The sequence below is a fragment of the Phyllobates terribilis genome, unplaced genomic scaffold (assembly GCF_046119375.1).
Source record: "Phyllobates terribilis strain yellow unplaced genomic scaffold, ASM4611937v1 Scaffold_2__4_contigs__length_985480577, whole genome shotgun sequence".
Taxonomy (NCBI): Eukaryota; Metazoa; Chordata; class Amphibia; order Anura; family Dendrobatidae; genus Phyllobates; species Phyllobates terribilis.
The window spans coordinates 135,723,206-135,742,205 of NW_027362762.1; the positions used below are offsets into that span (position 1 = coordinate 135,723,206).

Here is a 19,000-nt window from a genome sequence, read left to right on the forward strand (position 1 = left end):
CGCTGAAAATTGCAGTCCGCGGCCGCCCCGGAAAATGGCGCGTTCATAGAAGCTGGATGCTGTACCTGGCTGGCATACAAAAATATGGCGAAGCCCACGTCAAAAGTTTTGGGAAAAATTTATTAAAAAATAAATAATAATTTAGGGACTGCATCTTTATTAAGTCCTCACATGTCATTTAGTGTTAAAATAAAGGATTTATTTAAAAAAAAAATGGCGTGGGATCCCCCATAATTTTAGTCTCTAGCGGAGGTTAAGCAGACGGCTGGGGCAGATGTTTGAAGCCTGGGAAGGGGGTAAAACCCACGGAGCTTCCCAGGCTACTAATATCAGCCCCCAGCTGAATACCTAGCCTTTACTAGCTATTAAAATGGGGGACCCCCCAAAAAAAAATGACGTGGGGTCCCCTCTATTTTAATAGCTAGCAAAGGCTAGGCAGACAGCTGGGGGCTGATATTAATAGCCCAGGAAGGGAGCCATGAATATTGGCCCCCTCCCAGGCTAGAAACACCAGCCGTCAGCCGCCCCAGAAATGGCGCATCCATAGGATGCGCCAATTCTGGCACTTAGCCTCGCTCTTCCACGCTGCCCTGGTGCGGTGGCAGGGGGTAATAGTGGTGGGGTTCATGTCAGCGCCAGCTGCCATGAAGCCCAGGTTAGTAATGATGGCCGTCTATATGACACCCCCATTACTAACCTACAAAGTGTTAAAAAGAAAAAACACACTACACCCAGAAAAAAATAATTTATTTGAAATAAAACACCATTTTATTTAATTCTTAGTTTACTAAAAAAAAAATAGTTACCTGTCCACGTTCCTGCGCTGATCTCCCATGCACAGCTGTCACATCTGGAGATGGTGACAGCTGTGCATGGCTGCTGTAAGCTCACGCTGCCGGGAACACGTCCGCTCCCGGCAGCGGGAGCCACTGACTGAGGTCACCGGAGTGCATTCAGGCAGCGCAGCTCCGGAGACCTCCTTTACGGCAGTGCTGTACCGTGGGAATTTCTCACGATACAGCAGTGCCGTAAAGGAGCTAACCGGAGCAGCGCTGCCTGAACTCCGGTGAACCCTTACGGCCCCGTCATTCTAGCGGCGGCAGCGGTTCAGAGCGGTCACATTCTATGTGGCTGCTCTGAACTGGAGATCTTCGTGGGACACTCGTGGACTGCTACGGAGGGGTAAGGATAAGGTTGTGGTTTATTATTTTATATTTTATTACAGGAGATCGATGGCTTCGGGGAATTAGGTGTCTAGGTGAGTATAGGTGTAGTTTTTTATTTTTTACTTTATTTTAGGTGGCGATCGGCGGGGACAGGTAATGTATGAACTAATTTCTTTTAGGTAACCACTGGCCACCAATGACATGTATTTAACATTTATTGGGGACACAGTAGGGCAATTTAAATAGCAGGATCAGGCTGATGGGAACTACTGCTCCCATCGAGCTGATCCTGCTGGCAGGAGTGGACGGGGGACAGACATAGGCCGATGGGAGTAGTAGTGTCACATCGGCCTATGTCTGCCCGCACACACACCCGCACACACACCCGCACACACACACCCCGCACACACACCCGCACACACACCCCGCACACACACACACACCCCGCACACACACACACACCCCGCACACACACACACCCCGCACACACACACACACCCCGCACACACACACACCCCGCACACACACACCCCGCACACACTAATCATGACGGGTCCGGGAGGTGAGGCTGACCTGTGCGGCCGTGGGAAAGTTCATGTGAGTTCATGCAGTGAAGCATGAACTCACATGAACCCTCTAAGGGCACCGCGGCTACTTCAAATGAACAGCTGATCGGCATCACCTGATACCTCAGCTGTTCATTTGAAATAACCGGCGGGAAAGCGCAGCACAGAACGGGAAAGCCGGCGGTGAAGTCTTTTCACTGCCGGCTTCCCCGCCCGGGTCCTTCGCTCCTTGGTGCTGCGCTCCCCGCCCGGTCCTAATTTACGATCGGGATGGGAGGTGGCGAGGGGAGCGGAGGATCGGGGTGGGAGGCTGCGGGGAAGCAGTATGGGGCTGCGTGATTGTTTAAAAGCCGGCGGCTTTTTACCGCGCGCCGGCTTTTAAACAATCAGGAGAATTCTCCCACGCTGGGATGGCATTCTGATGACAAGCTGGATCGCAGCTGAGCTCTGCCATCCTGCTTGTCATCCTTCAGAGACACTGCAGAGCGCAGGCATTATGGGAACTTCCGATTCCGGTATTCGATATTATAAAAGTATCGGAATTAAGTATCGGAATTCCGATACAGTGAATATCGGCCGATACCCGATATTTCAGTATCGGAATGCTCAACACTAGTCATAACCCGAATGCAAAATTTGTAAGCAGCCTTCCAGAATACTGGCCCTTATGCCAGACAGACCTTTGTGTTTCTCAGGGCCAAGATAGCCGGTTACGGCCCCGATTGTTACGGTCCTATCTACAAGACTAAGGAACCAAGTTTTGGCTGCAATTATTCGAATGAACATATATAACATAATATATACAGTACAGACCAAAAGTTTGGACACACCTTCTCATTTAACCCCTTAAGCCCCGAGGGTGGTTTGCACGTTAATGACCGGGCCAATTTTTACAATTCTGACCACTGTCACTTTATGAGGTAATTACTCTGGAACGCTTCAACGGATCCCCCTGATTCTGAGACTGTTTTTTCGTGACATATTGTACTTCATGATTGTGGTAAAATTTCTTCGATATCACTTGCGTTTATTTGTGAAAAAAACGGAAATTTGGCGAAAATTTTGCAATTTTCAAAATTTGAATTTTTATGCCCTTAAATCAGAGAGATATGTCACACAAAAGAGTTAATATATAACATTTCCCACATGTCTGCTTTACATCAGCACAATTTTGGAACCAAAATTTTTTTTTGTCAGGGAGCTATAAGGGTTAAAAGTTGACCAGCGATTTCTCATTTTTCCAACAAAATTTACAAAACCATTTTTTTTCGGGACCACATCACATTTGAAGTCACTTTGAGAGGTCTTTATGACAGAAAATACCCAAAAGTGACACCATTCTAAAAACTGCACCCCTCAAGGTGCTCAAAACCACATTCAAAAACTTTATTAACCCTTCAGGTGCTACACAGGAATTTTTTGAATGTGGAAGAAAAAAATTAACATTTAACTTTTTTCACAAAAATGTTACTTTAGACCCAATTTTTTTTATTTTCACAGGGGTAACAAGAAAAAATGGACCCCAAAATTTGTTGTGCAATTTCCCCTGGGCACGCAGATACCCAATATTTGGGGAAAAAACACTGTTTGGGCGCGCGGCAGGGCTCGGAAGGGAAGGATCGCCATTTGACTTTTTGATTGTAAAATTTGCTTGAATAATTAGCGGACGCCATGTTGTGTTTGGAGAGCCACTGTGTGCCCAAACATTGGAGCTCCCCCACAAGTGACCCCATTTTGGAAACTAGACCCCCCAAGGCACCTATCTAGATGCATAGTGAGCACTTGGAACCCCCAGGTGCTTCACAAATTGATTCGTAAAAATGAAAAAGTGAAAAAAAAAAAAGACTTTTTCATTTTTATGAATCAATTTGTGAAGCACCTGGGGGTTCCAAGTGCTCACTATGCATCTAGATAGGTGCCTTGGGGGGTCTAGTTTCCAAAATAGGGTCACTTGTGGGGGAGCTCCAATGTTTGGGCACACAGGGACTCTCCAAATGCAACATGGTATCCGCTAACAAATTGAATGGAAAATCGGCTCAAATTGTTAGTGGACACCATGTTGCGCTTGGAGAGCCCCTGTGTGCCCAAACTTTGGAGCTCCCCCACAAGTGACCCCATTTTGGAAACTAGACCCCCCAAGGCACCTATCTAGATGCATAGTGAGCACTTGGAACCCCCAGGTGCTTCACAAATTGATTCGTAAAAATGAAAAAGTGAAAAAAAAACACTTTTTCATTTTTATGAATCAATTTGTGAAGCACCTGGGGGTTCCAAGTGCTCACTATGCATCTAGATAGGTGCCTTGGGGGGTCTAGTTTCCAAAATGGGGTCACTTGTGGGGGAGCTCCAATGTTTGGGCACACAGGGACTCTTCAAATGCAACATGGCGTCCGCTAACAATTTGAGACGATTTTCCATTCAATTTGTTAGTGGACACCATGTCGCATTTGGAGAGCCCGTGATGTGCCTAAACAGTGGAGCTCCCCCATAAGTGACCCCATTTTGGAAACTATACCCCCCAAGGATTTTATTAAGGTGTATAGTGAACATTTTGAACCCAGAGGTACGACACAGAATTTGTTTACATTAGGTCATCATATTGAATAAGTTGTCATTAGTCTTGAGCGCAAGTGCTCGCTACTTGAGTTTGCATCGGGTACTCAGGTATGCACCATGTACAGCGTGTGCTCGAGTGACATGCTCGAGTCCCTGCTCCGCATGTTTCACGGTTATTAGACACCCAAAAAAAAACATGCGGGGATCGCTCGTGCATGGCAGGCAATCCCCGTAAAGTTTTTTTGGCCGCGAAGCATATGGGGCAGAGACTCGAGCATGTCACTCAAATACTCACGATACTCAATGCATACCAGAGCACCCGATGCAAACTCAAGTAGCGAGCACTTGCGCTCAACACTAGTCGCCATATCGTCATCATTTTTTTTTTTTTTTTTTTTTTTTAACTTTTGAAAAAAATCACAACCCTAGCACAACCCTAGCCCCAAACCCTGCCCTAACCCTAGCCCAATCCTAACCCAAGAGTTTATTTTTGATGCCGTTCCTTGTGCGGTATAAGTGATTAGATGACTTTATTCTTCGGGTCGGTGTGATTACAGCAATACCAGAATCATATGGGGTTTTTATGACTGACCGCTGTCACACACTAAAAGACGCATTTTTTGTAAAATCTAGTTTTTGCATCGCCATATTTTGAGAGCTATAATTTTTCCAGATTTTGGCAGACAGTCATGTGACGGCTCGTTTTTTGCGGGATGACTTGACGTGGTTATTGGTGCCATTTTCAGGCACGTGACATTTTTTGATCGCTTTCTATTCAGATTTTTGGGAGGCAGAATAAACAAAAACCAACAATTCAAGAATTGTTTTTTTTTTTTTTTTTATTCTGTTCCGCGTGTGGTAAAATTGATAAGGTAGCTTTATTCTTTGGCTCAGTACGTTTACAGCGGTACCATATTTATATCGTTTTTCTATGTTTTGCACTTTTACATAATAAAAGCAATTTTATAGAAAAAAATATTTTTAAGCATCGCTTTATTCTGAGAGCTATAAGTTTTTTATTTTTCGGATGATGGAGCTGTATCGCGGCTTGTTTTTTACGGGACGAGATGACGTTTTCAGCGGTACCATTTTTATTTATATTTGTCTTTTTGATCGCGTGTTATTCCATTTTTTGTTTGGCGGTATGGTGATAAAGCATTGTTTTTTGCTTCGGTTTTTTTTATTATTTTTTTACCGTGTTCACTGAAGGGGTTAACTAGTGGGACAGTTTTATAGGTCAGGTTGTTCCGGACGCGGCGATACCAAATATGTGTACTATTGTTTTTTTTATAATATTTATTGATGGGTACATTATATTTTTATTTTTGGTGGATTATTTTTTTTAATATTTTTGTAATTTTTTTTTTTTCACTTTCTGGAAGCTTATATAGTTTATTACTTTGTCCCACTCTGGGACTTTCACTTTTTTTTTCTCTGATCGCCTGCATGGCACAGGAATGCAGCACCATCCCTGTGCCATGCAGGCTGTCAGCGCCGGACTGGGAGAAGATTGTTTGGAGATGCACTGCGCATGTCCAAACAATCTTCCTGCTGTCTGGTGACCCGGATGTTGTCATGACGACATCGGGTCATCATGGCAAAACCTGGGAAGCCTTTGCAGACAGCGCTGGAAGCCGGAAGAGGAGGTGAGTATCTGCGATCACCTCCCCTTGCCCCTGCAATGCTGCGATCGACTTCGATCGCAGCATTGCAGGGGTTAATGTGCTGGGAGCGGTGCAGGACCGCTCCCTGCACATAGTATCGGGTGTCAGCTGTGACAATCAGCTGACACCCGGCGGCGATCGCGCCCGCACAGCCTGTGTGTGCGCGCGCGCGATCGCCATGACATACTAATACGGGTCTGGCTCTTAAGTCCCAGGGCACAGACGCGTATTAGTACGTCAGATGTTGTTAAGGGGTTAAAGATTTTTCTGTCTTTTCATGACTGAAAATTGTACAGTCACACTGAAGGCATCAAAACTATGAATTAACACATGTGGAATTATATACTTAACAAAAAAGTGTGAAACAACTGAAAATATGTCTTATATTCTAGGTTCTTCAAAGTAGCCACCTTTTGCTTTGACTGCTTTGCACACTCTTGGCATTCTCTTGATGAGCTTCAAGAGGTAGTCACCGGAAATGGTTTTCACTTCACAGGTGTGCCCGGTCAGGTTTAATAAGTGGGATTTCTTGCCTTATAAATGGGGTTGGGACCATCAGTTGTGTTGTGCAGAAGTCAGGTGGATACACAGTTTATAGTCCTACTGAATAGACTGTTAGCTGCTTTTTTCTTGCCATAATACAAATTCTAAGTAAAGAAAAACAAGTGGCCATCATTACTTTAAGAAATGAAGGTCAGTCAGTCTGAAAAATTGGGAAAACTTTGAAAGTGTCCCCAAGTGCAGTTGCAAAAACCATCAAGCGCTACAAAGAAACTGGCTCACATGAGGACTGCCCCAGGAACGGAAGACCAAGAGTCACCTCTGCTTCTGAGGATAAGTTTATCCGAGTCAACCTGCGATTTCTGAGGCTGGTAACAGCAGCTCAGATTAGAGACCAGGTCAATGCCACACACAGTTCTAGCAGCAGACATCTCTTCAACAACTGTTAAGAGGAGACTTTGTGCAGCAGGCCTTCATGGTAAAATAGCTTCTAGGAAACCACTGCTAAGGACAGGCACCAAGCAGAACAGACTTGTTTGGGCTAAAGAACACAAGGAATGGACATTAGACCAATGGAAATCTGTGCTTTGGTCTGATGAGTCCAAATTTGAGATCTTTGGTTCCAACCACCGTGTCTTTCTGCGATGCAGAAAAGGTGAACAGATGGACTCTACATGCTGGTTCCCACCGTGAAGCATGGAGGAGGAGGTGTGATGGTGTGGGGGTGCTTTGCTGGTGACACTGTTGGGGATTTATTCAAAATTGAAGGCATACTGAACCAGCATGGCTACCACAGCATCTTGCAGCGGCATGCTATTCAATCCGGTTTGCGTTTAGTTGGACCATCATTTATTTTTCAACAGGACAATGACCCCAAGCACACCTCCAGGCTGTGTAAGGGCTCTTTGACCAAGAAGGAGAGTGATGGGGTGCTACACCAGATGACCTGGCCTCCACAGTCACCAGTCCTGAACCCAATCGAGATGGTTTGGGGTGAGCTGGACCACAGAGTGAAGGCAAAAGGGCCAACAAGTGATAAGCATCTCTGGGAACTCCTTCAAGATTGTTGGAAGACCATTTCCAGTGACTACCTCTTGAAGCTCATCAAGAGAATGCCAAGAGTGTGCAAAGCAGTCATCAAAGAAAAAGGTGGCTACTTTGAAGAACCTAGAATATAAGACATTTTCAGTTGTTTCCCACTTTTTTGTTACGTATATAATTCCACATGTGTTAATTCATAGTTTTGATGCCTTCAGTGTGAATGTACAATTTTCATAGTCATGAAAATACAGAAAAATCTTTAAATGAGAAGGTGTGTCCAAACTTTTGGTCTGTAGTGTGTGTGTGTGTGTGTGTGTGTGTGTGTGTGTGTGTGTGTATGTATGTATATATATATAAAAATTAAAACGTGGTCTGATCACCCAGCTGTAAAATACCTTAATTTAAAGTGACAGCTGACAAGCAGAACTGGACACATCCTCCACCCCTCGTCTATAGTTCTATGTAAATAAAAGCTTCATCAGGTCCAATAAGGTTGTTTAACTTAATACACTGCTCAAAAAAATAAAGGGAACACTTAAACAACAGAATATAACTCCAAGTAAATCAAACTTCTGTGAAATCAAACTGTCCACTTAGGAAGCAACACTGATTGACAATCAATTTCACATGCTGTTGTGCAAATGGCATAGACAATAGATGGAAATTATTGGCAATTATCAAGACACCCTCAATAAAGGACTGGTTCTGCAGGTGGGGACCACAGACCACATCTCAGTACCAATGCTTTCTGGCTGATGTTTTGGTCACTTTTGAATGTTGGTTGTGCTTTCACACTCGTGGTAGCATGAGACGGACTCTACAACCCACAGAAGTTGCTCAGGTAGTGTTGCTCATCCAGGATGGCACATCAATGCGAGCTGTGGCAAGAAGGTTTGCGGTGTCTGTCAGTGTAGTGTCCAGAGGCTGGAAGCACTACCAGGAGACAGGCCAGTACACCAGGAGACGTGGAGGGGGCCGTAAGAGGGCAACAACCCAGCAGCAGGACCGCTACCTCCGCCTTTGTGCAAGGAGGAGCACTGCCAGAACCCTGCAAAATGACCTCTAGCAGGCCACAAATGTGCACGTGTCTGCACAAACGGTAAGAAACCGACTCCATGAGGGTGGTATGAGGGCCCGAAGGCCACAGATAGGGGTGGTGCTCACAGCCCAACACCGTGCAGGACGCTTGGCATTTGCCACAGAACACCAGGATTGGCAAAGTCACCACTGGCGCCCTGTGCTCTTCACATATGAAAGCAGGTTCACACTGAGCACGTGACAGATGTGACAGAGTCTGGAGACGCCGTGGAGAGCGATCTGCTGCCTGCAACATCCTTCAGCATGACCGGTTTGGCAGTGGGTCAGTAATGGTGTGGGGTGGCCTTTCTTTGGAGGGCCGCACAGCCCTCCATGTGCTCGCCAGAGGTAGCCTGACTGCCATTAGGTACCGAGATGAGATCCTCAGACCCCTTGTGAGACCATATGCTGGTGCGGTTGGCCCTAGGTTCCTCCTAATGCAGGACAATGCCAAACCTCATATGGCTGGAGTGTGTCAGCAGTTCCTGCAAGATGAAAGCATTGAAGCTATGGACTGGCCCGCCCGTTCCCCAGACCTGAATCCGATTGAGCACATCTGGGACATCATGTCTCGCTCCATCCAACAACATCACGTTGCACCACAGACTGTCCAGGAGTTGGAGGATGCTTTAGTCCAGGTCTGGGAGGAGATCCCACAGGAGACCATTCGCAACCTCATCAGGAGCATGCCCAGGCATTGTAGGGAGGTCATACAGGCACGTGGAGGCCACACACAATACTGAGCCTCATTTTGACTTGTTTTAAGGACATTACATCAAAGTTGGATCAGCCTGTAGTGTCTTTTTCCACTTTAATTTTGGGGGGTGACTCCAAATCCAGGCCTCCATTGGTTAATCAATTTGATTTCCATTGATGATTTTTGTGTGATTTTGTTGTCAGCACATTCAACTTTGTACAGAACAAAGTATTCAATGAGAATATTTAATTCATTCAGATCTAGGATGTGTTATTTCAGTGTTCCCTTTATTTTTTTGAGCAGTGTATTTAATTCCTAGCCACTTTCAGGATCCCAGTTTGCCACCGGTGGGTAAAAACTGGTCACAATTGGAACGTAAGTACAACCTTATCAAGTCAAAGCAATCCTCTGTGAGCTAAATATATAGTGGCACAACTTTGCTACAATGTAATTAAATATATAAAGCCAAGAATCTGCTCTATAAATGGGTTATTCCCATCTCATAACGTGATGACATACTGGTAGGGTCACCGCCAGGGCACAGAGACGGGAGCCATATACCTTTGTACACAGTAAGCCCCTGATGGTTTAGCACGTTGTAGTTCTAAATACTATAGGCATTCTTGCAATATATATTCTTCCAGAATATGGTTTCTTTTTTAAATAAGCCATAAATTACATTCCTGCTGCACTCTGCTGATGGAAAGCAGCAAGTGTTGGGGCAGAGTAGGAGAGTCCATCTGCTCGTCACCCAACCGGATGCCCAGGTGTCATAAAGGTGCCATACTGCCTAGAAGATGTGCACCATGTTGGGTAGTTTGGATAACACTACAGATCACTACACCAGTGTTAGTAAAAGTGTCTTATTAAGACTGTAGTAGCCTAGCCATAGTTAATATGTCCTTCTTGTGAAAAATACAAACTTCCGAGGTCTCACAGCTACATGCACTGTATGGAACGTGTATGAACTGTTCTAAAAAGTGCCCAGCCTGGTACTGTCTCTACGTCATGTTCTGCCCCTGAAAGTTTGTGAAACTTGCAGGGTTGTGGAATCTGAGTCGTGGTCCATTTTGGTGGAGTCAGAATCGGTATAAAATGGATCGACTCCAACTCCTAAAATATATAATAAATTGGGTACAGTAGTTAAATGCAGTTTGTGGGGAATATTTTTTTCATAAGAATTTGGGAAAGTTCTGAAATGTCCTATAAATGTCTGTCCTATTCCTGATCTAAGGGTCTAGATGAATCTGTGCTACAGTAAATTTATCACTTAAACATGAGCCATGTATGAGGGAGTCGGTGTCATGGAAATTGAGGAGTCGGAGGTTTGGCTTAAAGACTCCACAGTCCTGGAAACTTGTGTCATGTCCCTCAGAAGCACTTTGCTATTATTTCTCTAATTCTGTGTTAAATGGAAACGAAGCTTAGTTGTAAAAAGCTGCAGGGAGTCTGCATGAGTCTATCAAGACGACGCAAGTGGCTGTCACAAACATTAGATCACATAATCTTCATAGAACACAAACATTTTAAGACAAATTTCTTGAGAAATATCCCAAGCCTGTGATGTGCTATTTCTGTCACCAAACCGCTGCAGCCAAAGACCAGCATCAGTGAGAAGGTGATTGAGGAACAAGATATCATTGCTCAGATCACCGAAGTGACAGATTCTGGGGCTGAGACAGGCGAGTAATTGTTACTGCATATTTCATTTTTTTAAAGACTTTCCTGTGGTCTACTTTTTATTCTCCATTGAATGACCCCTTTAAGGACGATTGTAAATCTACAGTAGTACTGAATCCATGGCACAAAATGATCTCCTTTTAGCTGAAATATGACTATATAGAAATTTATTTGTACAGAAAAAAAAGTTTCACATAAAAAAAAAAAAAGTAATTTACAGCCCGGTAATGTAAGAATGGCTCCACTGCACACTGGATGCTCAGGGTGATGCCTGGTAATGAGGATGGACGGGGTATTACTTCACGAAACCCAGCATCTCCTGCGGTGGACAGAACGGAGCTCAGCTCTTTCAGTCTTTCATAATGGATTCAGTCTGGTTCTCTGCTGCCATCGCCAGTTGTTCCCTCCGCTTGAAGTACCGATACGCCCGGACACTGCAGAGGTAGCCACCATACAGCGTCAGCAGCATCATGGACCCAGAAAACACCTTATAACCAAGGTCTGCCAGGCGTCTGGAGGAAGCCATCCTTATCCTGAAAGGGACAGAGAAAATGGGGCCTTCAGCTCCGCTATGCTACAAGGATACAACGTGAACAGTTCAGCAGTGAGACTTACAGGGACTGTCCCACAATTACAACTTGCCAACTATTCAGATAACACACCCTATGCGTCTCATTGTTGGGGGGTCTCACCCTTGGGACTCTGTTTTTTGTTTCTTGTAGAGAAAGAATGTGTGGCCGCCACTCTATTCAAACAGGTGACATAGGACCGGTATCCATTTCTAAACCCTGGTTCTGTGGCACAAAGAGAAGATGGCCAAAATTCCCGACCATGTTTTCACTGACCATAGAGCTCGTCAAGAACCCCGTTCTTCAGACAGATGTAGGTCCTATTAGTGAGATGCTCATCTACTATACATATTGTGGATATGGCAGAAATATAAACCTATAGAGACTAAGAGGGAGCAATATGATCCAAAATATAAAAAAATATATATCAAAATTTATCAAATATGAAATTTATCAATCCATAAAAACATTGGGACACCTATTGTCAATAAAATCAGTACATAGTAAGTAGTAAATAGCAAAGATACAGAAACAAAGAAACAGTGCACCCTACAGCAGATTCATGTGTCATGGCAAGTGCTCTATACATAGATATTTAAGGGCCACATACAGTGGTGGCCAAAAGTATTTGGCACCCCTGCAATTCTGTCAGATAATACTCAGTTTCTTCCTGAAAATGATTGTAATCACAAATTCTTTGGTCTTATTGTCTTCATTTAATTTGCTTGCAAGGAAAAAACCACAAAAGAGAATGAAGCAAAAATCAAATCATTGATCATGTCACACAAAACTCCAAAAATGGGCCGGACAAAAGTATTGGCACCCTCAGCCTAAGGCTATGTGCACACGATGCAGAAATGAAGCATAAAATTTCTGCATCATTTCTGCATCTCCCTGGCAGAAAAAACGCATGCAGATTGTGCATGCGTTTTTCCTGCGGAATACATGCGGATTCACATGCGTTTCCGCATGTGGATTGACAAGCGCTTTCCAGGAGATTTTAGCATCACTTGGAAAGTGCTTGACAACTAGGTCACACTATATAAATCCATGCAAACAGCATGGATTTATATAGTGTGACCAGAGAGAGTGTATATACTTACCTCCGATGGCCCGCGCTGTCCTGCTCAATCCGTTCTCCCGGCAACTTTGAATTGAAAGACGTGCCGACGTCAGCGTCACGTGACCCGTCACATGACTCTGACGTCAGCGCAGGTCCTACAACTCACTGAAAAGTGCCGGGAACCAAGCAGGAGCGCAGCACGGGCCGACATAAGGTAAGTATACATTTATTTTTTACTTTATTCTTGTTTTACAGCTTTTTTAATGGTACCTGGGTGTGGATGAGACTCTCCTCTCCTCCACACCCGGGTACCATCCGCACATTAGAACGCGCCAATAGCGCAAGTACAAATGCAGTCTTGCGGAATTGGCGCGTTCTAATGCAAGTCAATGGCGGCGAAAACGCCGCGTTTACGCAAAATTGACATGCTGCGGATTTTTGAGCGCAGCGTTTACGCTGCGGAAAAATCCGCATCATGGGCACAGCACATGCGGATTTCAATTGGGGAACATTGCTGCCCTTCTACCATGCGTTTTTAATGCGTTTCCGCAACTGCAAAAATGCCGCAGAAACGCATTAAATACGCATCGTGTGAACTCAGCCTAATACTTGGTTGCACAACCTTTAGCCAAAATAACTGCAAACAACCACTTCCAGTAACCATCAATGAGTTTCTTACAATGCTCTGCTGGAATTGTAGACCATTCTTCTTTGGCAAACTGCTCCAGGTCCCTGATATTTGAAGGGTGCCTTCTCCAAACTGCCATTTTGAGATCTCTCCACAGGTGTTCTATGGGATTCAGGTCTGGACTCATTGCTGGCCACCTTAGAAGTCTCCAGTGCTTTCTCTCAAACCATTTTATAGTGCTTTTGGAAGTGTGTTTTGGGTCATTGTCCTGCTGGAAGACCCATGACCTCTGAGGGAGACCCAGCTTTCTCACACTGGGCCCTACATTATGCTGCAAAATTTGTTGGTAGTCTTCAGACTTCATTATGCCATGCACACGGTCAAGCAGTCCAGTGCCAGAGGCAGCAAAGCAACCCCAAACCATCGGGGAACCTCCGCCATGTTTGACTGTAGGGACCGTGATCTTTTTTTTGAATGCCTCTTTTTTTTTTTCTGTACACTCTATGTTGATGCTTTTTCCCAAAAAGCTCTACTTTTGTCGCATCTGACCAGAGAACATTCTTCCAAAATGTTTTAGGCTTTCTCAGGTAAGTTTTGGCAAACTCCAGCCTGGCTTTTTTATGTCTCGGGGTAAGAAGTGGGGTCTTCCTGGGTATCCTACCATACAGTCCCTTTTCATTCAGACGCCGACGGATAGTACGGGTTGACACTGTTGTAACCTCGGACTGCAGGGCAGCTTGAACTTGTTTGGATGTTAGTCGAGGTTCTTTATCCACCATCCGCACAATCTTGCGTTGAAATCTCTTGTCAATTTTTCTTTTCTGTCCACATCTAGGGAGGTTAGCCACAGTGCCATGGGCTTTAAACTTCTTGATGACACTGCACACGGAAGACACAGGAACATTCAGGTCTTTGGAGATGGACTTGTAGCCTTGAGATTGCTCATGCTTCCTCACAATTTGGTTTCTCAAGTCCTCAGACAGTTCTTTGGTCTTCTTTCTTTTCTCCATGCTCAATGTGGTACACACAAGGACACAGGACAGAGGTTGAGTCAACTTTAATCCATGTTAACTGGCTGCAAGTGTGATTTAGTTATTGCCAACACCTGTTAGGTGCCACAGGTAAGTTACAGGTGCTGTTAATTACACAAATTAGAGAAGCATCACATGATTTTTCAAACAGTGCCAATACTTTTGTCCACCCCCTTTTTTAGGTTTGGTGTGGAATTATATCCAATTTGGCTTTAGGACAATTCTTTTTGTGTTTTTTCATTGAAGACAAATTAAATGAAGATAATAATACCAAAGAATTTGTGATTGCAATCATTTTCAGGAAGAAACTGAGTATTATCTGACAGAATTGCAGGGGTGCCAATACTTTTGGCCACCACTGTATAACAGCTGGTCAATTTAAGGAGCACTGAATATTTATATGTTGACCTGCCATATAAATATATCAAGTATGAATAAACATACACATGAAATAGCAAGAATTCATTTTATTATAATAGTCTCAATGTATAAATCCCTCACCCCAATAATACCTCATATATAGCAGGTGATTATAAAACCTATAGCAGTCTAGTAACCCTGTGGGTAGAAATTACCTGTGGGCATAGTGTAAAGGACGGGCTGCTGCACACCTCGACGCACAGGTCACCACCGCCTGTGGTCTCCTCACTGTTATTGTTATGTATTGATGAATTTCATATTTAATACATTTTGATATTGTGGATCGTATTGCTCCTTCTTAGTCTCCATAGGTTTATACTTACTCATATGAAGGGATCTTTGATTTAACTTTATTGAGGATTTGTGTTTCTATGGATTTGCCCTAAATGTACAAGATCAGAATACCTGTTTAAGCAAACAAAAACATTACAGGTTAGAACTGTGATGGACAATACACAGCCACATCTGCCAAGCACAGGGTCCGCATCCATGACCCCCGCCGCTCCTAGATACTTTTCCTGGTATTCCCTGACGGTCTACGCACTTCCTATTCTGGCCGGATGACACAAAGTGATTGCTACACTAGATGAGCCGATCTCATTCCTCCTGGATCTCTCCCGACTTGGATGGAACGTGCCCGATTAGCTACAGCAATCGCCTGACACCATTGAAGCCAAGAGACCAGTGGGGGACACCGGTAGTACAGTCAGGGAGGATGTCTAATAGTAGTGGACACCCCACGCATAGGTCAGCTAGCCATAGGAGAGGTGTCACCTCACTGCCCCAGAGGACACGGTTCTGCAGAGCCCAATGTGAATGGAGCAGGTCTGGGACCACTGCCCCCTTCATTCACTGGCAGAGTACGGCTGACACTCATCATAGGTGATGAGCGGAGGAACCCTACTGTGCCCTGCACAGAGTGTGGGAACCCGGCCTTACAGCACAGGGGGAGACAGGAGAGAGCGCCCCAGGCCTGCACCATGCGGAGGCCTCATGTACGTGCTGTGCAGCCAGCAGGCTCTATGGTCGGTGCTCTGCCTCCACCCCGAGGACAGGAGCGCTGCCCCCTAGAAGACCCACATAACACAACACACGACTTTACCTATGACTTTCAGCCTCGCTCTGACGTCATTTCCAGCAGGAAACACGTGATTCCGCCGACTAACCATAGAGAGGAGCCCTTCTATCGGGAGCCATTATCTATGGTAAGAGGAGAGCTGCGGCTGTGAGAGCACGTGACTAGACTTCACCAATCAGCATGAAGCACTCTATGTGCGGTAAGCGGGCAGCCTAGGAGCACACACAGTCAGGCTATGTGCCAACGAAGCAGAAACGAAGCAGAAAATTTCTGCATCATTTCTGCATCTCCCTGGCAGAAAAAACGCATGCAGATTGTGCATGCGTTTTTCCTGCAGAATACATGCGGATCCACATGCGGGTTCACATGCGTTTCCGCATGCAGATTGAGGCTATGTGCCCACGTTGCATTTATGAAGCAGAAAATTTCTGCTGCATAAATGCAAGTCCTCTCCCGGAAAAACGCATGCGGAATTCCGCACGCGTTTATCGCGCATTTTTCGCGCGTTTTCCACATGCGGAATTGCCTTGCGTTTTTTATGCATTGGACTAAGGCAATTCCGCTTGCGGAAACGCAAAATTAAATGACATGCTGCGGATTTTTGAACGCGGCATAAACGCTGCGGAAAAATCCGCAGCATGTGCATAGAAGTTGCGGAATCCCATTGGGGACCATGGGGTGCGGATATACATACGTTTTTCAAGCGTTTACGCTGCGGAAATTCCGCAGCATATACGCCTGAAAAATGCTACGTGGGCACACAGCCTGACAAGCGCTTTCCAGGCGATAGCATCACTTGGAATGTGCTTGACAACTAGGTCACACTATATAAATCCATGCAGACAGCATGGATTTATATAGTGTGAACCGTAAAAATGAAAACAAATAAAGCTATACTCACCCCCGATGCCCCGGCGTGGCTGCAGCGCTCGTTCCTGTCTGGTTCCCGGCTGCCGGCATATCGCGAGACAGAGCGGTGAAGGGCCTGCGGTCACATGACTGTGACGTCACCGCAGGTCCTCAAGCGATGCCGGCATTCAGAGAGAAGCCGCCGGACAGGTGAATATAAACTTTATTTGTTATTTTATTCTTTTTTTACAGGTAGAATGGTACCCAGGTCTGGATGAGAGTCTCCTCTCCTCCAGAACTGGGTACCATCCGCACATAGAGGCCGCTTGTAGAAATGTACAGTCGCGGTTTCTATGCGTGTCAATGGCGGGAGTTCCGCTGCGCTTCCGCAAAATTAAATGACATGCTGCGGATTTTTGTACGCAGCATAAACGCTGCGGAAAAATCCGCAGCATGTGCATAGAACATGCGGAATCCCCTTGGGGACCATGGGGTGCGGATTACCTAGCGTTTAACAAGCGTTTACGCTGCAGAAATTCCGCAGCATAAACGCTTGAAAAACGCTACGTGGGCACGCAGCCTTAGGCCATGTGCCCACAATGCAGAAATGAAGCAGAAAATTTCTGCAGCATTTCTGCATCTCCCTGGCAGAAAAAACGCATGCAGATTGTGCATGCGTTTTTCCTGCAGAATACATGCGGATTCACATGCGTTTCCGCATGCAGATTGACAAGCGCTTTCCAGGCGATAGCATCACTTGGAAAGTGCTTGACAACTAGGTCACACTATATAAATCCATGCAAACAGCATGGATTTATACAGTGTGAACCGTAAAAATTAAAACAAATAAAGCTATACTCACCCCCGAGGCCCCGGTGTGTGCTGCAGCGCTCGTTCCTGTCTGGTTCCCGGCGGCCGGCATATCGCGAGACAGAGCGGTGAAGGGCCTGCGGTCACATGACTGTGACGTCACCGCAGGTCCTCAAGCGATGCCGGCATTCAGAGAGAAGACGCCGGACAGGTGAATATAACTTTATTTGTTATTTTATTCTTTTTTTACAGGTAGAATGGTACCCAGGTCTGGATGAGAGTCTCCTCTCCTCCAGAACTGGGTACCATCCGCACATAGAGGCCGCTTGTAGAAATGTACAGTCGCGGTTTCTATGCGTTTCAATGCAAGTCAATGGCGGGAGTTCCGCTGCGCTACCGCAAAATTAAATGACATGCTGCGGATTTTTGAACGCAGCATAAACGCTGCGGAAAAATCCGCAGCATGTGCATAGAACACGCGGAATCCCCTTGGGGACCATGGGGTGCGGATTACCTAGCGTTTAACAAGCGTTTACGCTGCGGAAATTCCGCAGCATAAACGCTTGAAAAACGCTACGTGGGCACTCAGCCTCAGTCACACACAGTCAGTCAGTCACATACAGTCAGTCAGTCAGTCACACACAGTCAGTCACACACAGTCAGTCAGTCACACACTGTCAGTCACACACTGTCAGTCACACACTGTCAGTCACATACAGTCAGTCACACACAGTCAGTCACATACAGTCAGTCACACACAGTCAGTCACACACTGTCAGTCAGTCACATACAGTCAGTCACATACAGTCAGTCGCACACACACAGTCAGTCGCACACACACAGTCAGTCGCACACACAGTCAGTCGCACACACAGTCAGTCGCACACACACAGTCAGTCACACACACACAGTCAGTCACACACACAGTCAGTCACACTGTCAGTCAGTCACACTGTCAGTCAGTCACACAGTCAGTCACAGTCAGTCAGTCACACACAGTCAGTCAGCCACACAGTCAGTCAGCCACACAGTCAGTCAGTCAGCCACACTGTCAGTCAGCCACACTGTCAGTCAGTCACACTGTCAGTCACACACAGTCAGTCAGTCACACTGTCAGTCAGCCACACTGTCAGTCAGTCACACACAGTCAGTCAGTCACACACAGTCAGTCACACACAGTCACTGCTGTTTTTTTTCCCTTCTGACAACGGGACGTTTTTCTCCATTCCCCTTTGTGCACATGGAGTTTTTTGTGGCGTCTTCTAGCAAGTTCAGTCCAAAAACACCTGAATAACATTTACAGAAAACACTTATAGACATGTTAACAAATGCAAACTAAAAATGTGTCAGAAAAACATTAAAAAATTATTTTTTGAAGCATTTTTTGCTTGAAAACCTCATTGATTGTAAACACCTCCATGTACACAGAGCCTAAGGGTATGTTCACACACTGCTGCTCTTCTGCAGTGTTTCTTTCTGCACTAAAAATGCAATACGCGTGATTTTATTTGTGTTTCCGTTGCGTTTTTTTATGCGTTCATTTCAATGGGTGAAGAGCGCTGAAAGACTTACCAGGCTGCGGTTTATAAAAACTCAAAACACCG

The 19,000-nt window shown here is 45.3% G+C and overlaps 1 protein-coding gene across 2 annotated transcripts; it reads right to left on the reverse strand.

The window, feature by feature from the left end:
• Nucleotides 1-11,098: 11,098 nt before the first annotated feature.
• Nucleotides 11,099-15,871, reverse strand: COX14 (cytochrome c oxidase assembly factor COX14). Of its 2 annotated transcripts, XM_073669869.1 has the most exons (3): nucleotides 15,762-15,800; nucleotides 14,983-15,064; nucleotides 11,099-11,481 (listed from the first exon to the last, which is right to left on the reverse strand). In XM_073669869.1, exon 3 carries the CDS (start codon nucleotides 11,472-11,474, stop codon nucleotides 11,298-11,300), a length of 177 nt encoding a protein of 58 aa, XP_073525970.1. In that variant the 5' UTR covers nucleotides 11,475-11,481; nucleotides 14,983-15,064; nucleotides 15,762-15,800; the 3' UTR covers nucleotides 11,099-11,297. The 2 variants fall into 2 exon arrangements, with proteins under 2 accessions (XP_073525970.1, XP_073525969.1); XM_073669868.1 differs by lacking the exon at nucleotides 14,983-15,064 and having other exon boundaries at nucleotides 15,762-15,871.
• Nucleotides 15,872-19,000: the final 3,129 nt, after the last annotated feature.